The 6084-nt window shown below is 50.9% G+C and overlaps 2 protein-coding genes across 7 annotated transcripts in view; one reads left to right on the top strand and one right to left on the bottom strand.

Annotated features, from left to right (window-relative positions):
- Positions 1-1846: 1846 nt before the first annotated feature.
- On the top strand, positions 1847-4047 carry H257_07526 (hypothetical protein). Of its 4 annotated transcripts, XM_009833086.1 has the most exons (4): positions 1847-1904; positions 1954-2099; positions 2157-2470; positions 2528-4047. In XM_009833086.1, exons 1-4 carry the CDS (start codon positions 1890-1892, stop codon positions 3979-3981), a joined length of 1929 nt encoding a protein of 642 aa, XP_009831388.1. In that variant the 5' UTR covers positions 1847-1889; the 3' UTR covers positions 3982-4047. The 4 variants fall into 4 exon arrangements, with proteins under 4 accessions (XP_009831388.1, XP_009831386.1, XP_009831387.1 ...); XM_009833084.1 differs by having other exon boundaries at positions 2157-4047; XM_009833085.1 differs by having other exon boundaries at positions 1859-1904; positions 1954-2470; positions 2528-4034.
- Positions 4048-4701: 654 nt separating this feature from the next.
- Positions 4702-6084, bottom strand: part of H257_07527 (hypothetical protein) — a 4729-nt gene continuing 3346 nt past the window's right edge. The window contains exons 4-7 of one of the 3 annotated variants that reach the window (XM_009833087.1): positions 5957-6082; positions 5605-5678; positions 5172-5526; positions 4702-5116 (exon numbers count right to left, since the gene is read on the bottom strand). In XM_009833087.1, the coding sequence (XP_009831389.1) occupies positions 4763-5116; positions 5172-5526; positions 5605-5678; positions 5957-6082 (909 nt within the window). In that variant the 3' untranslated portion in view covers positions 4702-4762. Of the gene's footprint in view, positions 5117-5171; positions 5679-5956; positions 6083-6084 lie in introns of all 3 variants that reach the window. The other 2 variants (XM_009833089.1, XM_009833088.1) reach the window with 2 other exon arrangements.

Raw genomic sequence — 6084 nt, forward strand, 5'->3', positions numbered from 1 at the left:
CTCGTCAGATTAGAAAGTCGGAGCTAACGTTACGTCAAATGATTTTACTAAGCCAACCATCGTTGTCAACAACATGTCCACCCCCCTGTCGTTGCAATGGCCTTCCAGTACTCCAGTGACGCACGGAGCTACGTGGATGCTCCCTCAACGGGCCATCGTCCTCCATTAGTGGAAAAAAGTCGGACAGGATATACAGGAACCAAGTGATCGTCGGACCGTTTGTCCGACTTTCTTGTTCGTTGTAATATTTATTATATACAAAAGCGAAGTCAAAACCAGACCTGAGAAATTAACAGAAGAAAGTCGGACCGAATGTCCTGTATCCATTGATTGGTTAAAAGTGCAATGACCTTGGCAGGTGAACAACATAAAGTTTTGCCTGCAACCCGCCAGCTAGCAACGACAGTACAGTACAGTACCTTAGAGCCTGGTACTATTGGAGGTGTGGAGCATCCGTCAGGGGGATCCTCCCTCTGGCGGATGCTCCACACCACCTGGCTGTGGTAGTAGTGGTTGGTCTTGCTCTGGTGGTCGTAGGATGAGCAGTAGTGATTGCTGTGGTGGTGGGTGTGGCTGTGGTAGTAGTGGTGGGTGTGGCTGTGGTAGTAGTGGTTGGTCTTGCTCTGGTGGGCGTAGGATGAACAGTAGTGATTGCTGTGTGGTGGCTGTGGGTGTGGCTGTGGTAGTAGTGGTTGGTTAGTACTCCACATCACCAGTAGTACCAGGCTCTAAGGTACTGTACTGTATTGTCGTTGCTAGCTGGGTGTACAAGATCATTGCGAGACTTGACCAAGAATCAAGGCAATATCTTGTGTGAGTGGAAGTTCGCGGTGCAGGAGCTCCAAAGCGTTTATAACAGCACGATTGGCACTGGTTTGGGTCGTCCCTACACCTCGGCCACGGCTATAGCTGCATTGCATTTGGCATATAATGGCCAATTTGCCATCATCCTGGTTTCACTGAACTTGGACGTCAGCTTCGTATGTTCCAAATGAAGATGGTCACATTTGCACGGCTGGCTAGAAAACGTAGACGTAATCCGGGTTTTTATGGCATTCCCGCATATACACCCTACTTAATGGATTGTACGGCACCCATATTTATTGGGCGTTACAGTATTTCTCAAAATTGTGGATGTAGGAGCACAATGAAGTCGGAATTCACAGACTGTGACCCCAAATGATGCAGCAAAAAAAAGTAAACGATAATTAGATCGAATTTAAGCCAATCAGAATTGAGTCGGATGAGATGTCCGACTTTATTCGATCACAACACAACGTTTTCATGACATTTGGGGCGTCAATAGTAGTACTACTAGTATTATGTGGCAACACAACTGCAGTGCTAGAATTGACAACCCAACTTTGTGAGTCCAAATCAAACCAACCATCGAAGACCACCGACGTTCAAACAGTTGACGATTAGCCAATCAATTTGCTTGAACGGCTCGATACTCAACGCGTTGACAGCTAAGTTACTCCAGGAGTACAGTAGTGTATATGTACTGTACATACTGGTGTTGTCCCTTTTCAATGCGCCAGTTCAACGATAACTCGTCCCTTGGAAATCAACGACAACAAGAACAGCACAATAGACATTTGTTCACTGTGAAGTTTACAAGCATGCACTTTCGATCGTCACGTTCAACCTAGTTACAGTATGACGCAAGATACAACAAAACCTGTTCAAACATAATACATGTTCACATGAAATGCCCTTCAAACTCGCCCAAGTGTACTGTACTTTGAGATGGTGCTGTGGTAGGATCTACTGCTACACCAGTACATACATAGGTATGCGTTTTCAGAGGTTGAACTTGACTGTGAGTACGACGACAACAAATAAGCGATCATTCAGCAAACTTCCTTGTCCTTCGCTAACCTGCCTTCATGCCGCAATACACTGTAAGTGCGCCAGCTCACCGTCCGTCATGAGCTCATGAACTAGCATTAGACCACGCGCATTGACCAAGAAGTGGACCTTCGCGTCGGCGCCGACAACAGTCAGTTCCCACCCACGACGTTCCCGACGACATTTCTCGCCACGGCGGCCAAGTTCGCGTCCCAGCCGGCATTGCACTACAAACGCGACGGCGAATGGTGCGCATGTTCGTCCTTCCTCCATAGTCTGCTGACATTGTGGTTCCACCTCTGCAGGCATCATCACACGTGGCAACACTACGAAGCCACAAGCTTCCGCTTCGCCAAAGCGCTGCTGAGCCAAGGACTCAACCGGTTTGACACTGTGGGCATTTGTGGGTTCAATGCTTCGGAATGGTTTTTCTCGTTCGTTGGCACCGTCCTGGCCGGCGGTGTCCCCGTGGGCATCTACGCGACCAACAGCGCCGCGGCCACGCAGCAGGTGTGTCTTCATGCCGACACGCGGATTGTGGTCGTGGACAGCGTCGAACAGCTCGAGAAGTTTGCGTCTCTCGTACCCGCTTTGCCCAAGCTGCAGGCCATTGTGCTTTGTACAGTCTTATTCGATACATTTCGTCAACTCACGCCTTCTTCCTTTGCCATTGTAGGGAACGACTCGGTGCCAGCAGGTTTTGAATGCCATATCCGGGTCTACTCATTCGAGGCGTTCATCGCCTTGGGAGAAGCCGTGGACGACGTGGTTGTCCGCGCCCGCATCGCGTCGCAACGCCCAGGCCACTGCCTCTCGCTCATCTACACGTCGGGCACGACGGGTCGCCCCAAGGGCGTGATGGTGTCCCACGACGCCTTCATGTTCGCGCAGGCGTCGCTCATGCACCCGTTCACGACCGACGACTTCAACAACAACGATCGCATGGTCAGCTTCCTGCCGCTGTCGCATATTGCTGGCCAGGAATGCGACATCGGGTGCCAGGCCGTGCACGGATCGCATGTGTACTTTGCACAGCCGGACGCGCTCAAGGGGTCTCTGGGCGCGACGCTCAAGGAAGTCCGGCCGACGTTCCTGCTCACGGTGCCGCGGTTGTTTGAAAAGTTTATGGAGAAGATGCAAGACGTAGGCCGGTCCACGACGGGGCTCAAGAAAGTACTCGTGACGTGGGCAAAGGGCGTCGGCGCCGCCACCGTCGCGGCGTCCGTGTTCGGCCAATCGGGCGAAGTGCCGTGGGGGTTTTGGCTGGCCGACTACCTCGTATTCCAGAGGGTACGCCAAGCATTGGGGTTAGACTGCTGCAAGTTTTTCTACGCGGGCGCGGCACCCCTGTCGCAGATTTGCTTTGACTACTTTGCCGCCCTCAACATACCCATCTACGGGGTCATGGGTATGAGCGAAACGTCTGGGATAGGGTTTTGCAACTTTCCAGACCAGTTCAAACCCTTGGCAATTGGAACCAAGAACGTCGGCACCGAGTTCCGAATCGACCCGTCGACTGGCGAGCTCGACCTGCGCGGCCGACATGTGACGATGGGGTACCTCAAGGACAAAGGTGAGACCGATCGGGCGATCGACGCCGACGGGTGGCTGCACACGGGGGACATCGCGCGCGTAGACGCCGACGGGTTTGTGACCATCACAGGTCGGCTCAAGGAGCTGCTCATCACGGCGGGCGGGGAAAACGTGTCGCCGGCGGGGCTGGAGGACGTGCTCAAGCAGGAACTGCCCATCCTATCGAATGTCATGGCCGTGGGGGACCAGCGCAAGTTTATCGCCGCCCTCGTGACGTTTCGCGTCGTGGCCGACGGCGACGGTGTCCCCACCGACCAACTGGATGCGTTGGCTGTGCGGGTACTTGAACAAGACGTCGGGTCCTCTGCCAAGACGGTCGCCCAAGCCAAAATCTGCGACAGAGTCCGCGCGTACATCGACGCAGGCCTCGTCCGCGCCAACGCACGCGCCATCTCCCGCGCCCAACACGTTCAAAAGGTGGCCATTCTCGACAAGGACTTCAGCATCCCAGGTGGCGAGTTCACGCCCACGTTGAAGCTCAAGCGATCGGTCGTGTTGAATCAGTATGCCCACGTCGTGGACGCATTGTACCAATAGTAGTTTGTCCTTACAGTTAATATAATTAATACGTAGTAATAATAGTACCCGTACCTTTCGATTCAATGTTGGATGGTACTCGGCTGTGACCACTCTGTTTCTAGTCTATTCAAAATTAATATTTCTATGTGATGTTGGAGGAATATAATTTTATGGGAGTTCTTCGTGGCAATCAAACTCAAATTGAAATCATACAAGTACATTTCTAGGGCTTGCGATGGGACGGTCACGGCATAATGGAAAGTGAATGGAGGTATCAATGTCAATTTACAAGCTCAAGTTTGCATGCTGAAATCTGCAGGAAGTCGCTTCAAGTTTGCTCGTCAGTTATCGCGTCGTAGAGAGGCATTACTTCTGAAAGGATATTTATGTCTAGAGGCAATGAATATCAAATTTTCCAGTGGTACTCCTGGCTGTACCACTCCAACATTGAATCGAAAGGTACGATGGTGGTGGTCAAGTATTGTCGTTTTACCCTAAAAAGTTTGGACTTTTGTGCTTATTTGTCAAATCTATCGAACGATTCTTACGTCCAATTGCACACTAATTTCAGTCACACACTAATTCAATGATGACTTGGTATTGATTGGTCACTTGATTATTGTTCTGGGTTTTGATTGGTCAATCGAGCATCCCACTCCAATGTCGACCAATCCAAACCCACTAAGACGCGAATCAAGTGGCCAATCAAATATCTGCAAGTAGTATCAACCCTTGAAATAGTGTCACAAACATCCTTTTCTATTCAAAATGCACAATCGACCGATGCAAATCAGTAGTTTTACGCTGTCTTTTTCGTGGTGAGGGCATCCAGTTCCGCCTGGAGCCGCCGCGCCTTGTCCTTTTCGGCGTCGATCCATGCCGTGTAGATGGCGTTCATGGTTGAGATCTCCTTCTCCAGCACCCGGCGCCGGATCTTCTCTTCCACGACCCACTTGCGCCACTTGTCGGTCGCGATGGTCGTCGTGCCCGCCGCCTCGTCCGTCTCCAGTCGCCCCATTTCCGTCTCGTCCACAGTCGCCTCGTCGAAGAACGCCTTGTGCCCCACAGCTGACTGCAGTCGCGCGGACCGCTGGTCAAACTCTGCATCGCGCTGCATCTTTTTGCGGGCCACCGCGCGCTCCCGACGCCGGCCCTGTCCCCACGACATAACTCAGTACGTTCTAGAGCAATCCAGACGACATATGTACCTCGGCAACATGCTGCGGCACGTCGGGCACGACGGCGGCGATACCCACCATGATGGACACGATCAAGTGCTCGACCACGACCACCGCCACAAGCGTGTAAAACGGCGAGATACCCGGGTACAAGCGCTGCAGCACGCCGGAGTTGAAGCCGACGATCGTCACGTTGGTGGCCACGGCCACGTACCCCAGCAGTGTGAAAGCGTGCACCCACGTGCCGATGCCGTCGGGGTGGTCGCGGTGGCAGCGCTGGTGCGCCATGAGGATCTTGAACCCGTCGCTTTTGATTTCGATCAAGTTGTTGAGCAGACTGCACACACTTGCTAGCGGGTACGCCGACGCAAACAGCGTGATTTGACTAGAACATATATATATGCCATTTTTTGGTTGAATGAAGAAATATTATAATAATAGTACTAACTACGACACGACGTACCCAAACTGCAAAAACAATTCCAAGTAGTCGAAAAACGTGCCTTCGTACTCGGGCAACAACGCTTCGACGTCGACCTATTACAGTTTACATACTATTAATAGTTTACCAAGGATATATATATATATATATATTTAGGTAGTGACACAATCATAGAGGTGCTGTATGTCCATACTGATAGCGATGGACACAATCTCCACATATACAGTAGATATTGGCAAATATATTTATTTGCACAAGCGTGCGACGCATAAAAACATAATATATATATAGTAACCTGCATATAATGTACATGTACTATATATAGATATAATGTATTTATATATGATAAAACATATAATATAATATATTGTACCTTGTTGACGACGGCCACTTCTTTGACCGACGGTTCCTGAGTGAGGCTGGCGTTGTTCTGTTGTTCCGCTAGCCCAGCTTTGGCTTTGACGGCAGACTTGGACATGACAAATGGAATCAGCGTTTCCT

This window comes from Aphanomyces astaci (genome assembly GCF_000520075.1).
Source record: "Aphanomyces astaci strain APO3 unplaced genomic scaffold supercont1.16, whole genome shotgun sequence".
Taxonomy (NCBI): domain Eukaryota; phylum Oomycota; class Saprolegniomycetes; order Saprolegniales; family Verrucalvaceae; genus Aphanomyces; species Aphanomyces astaci.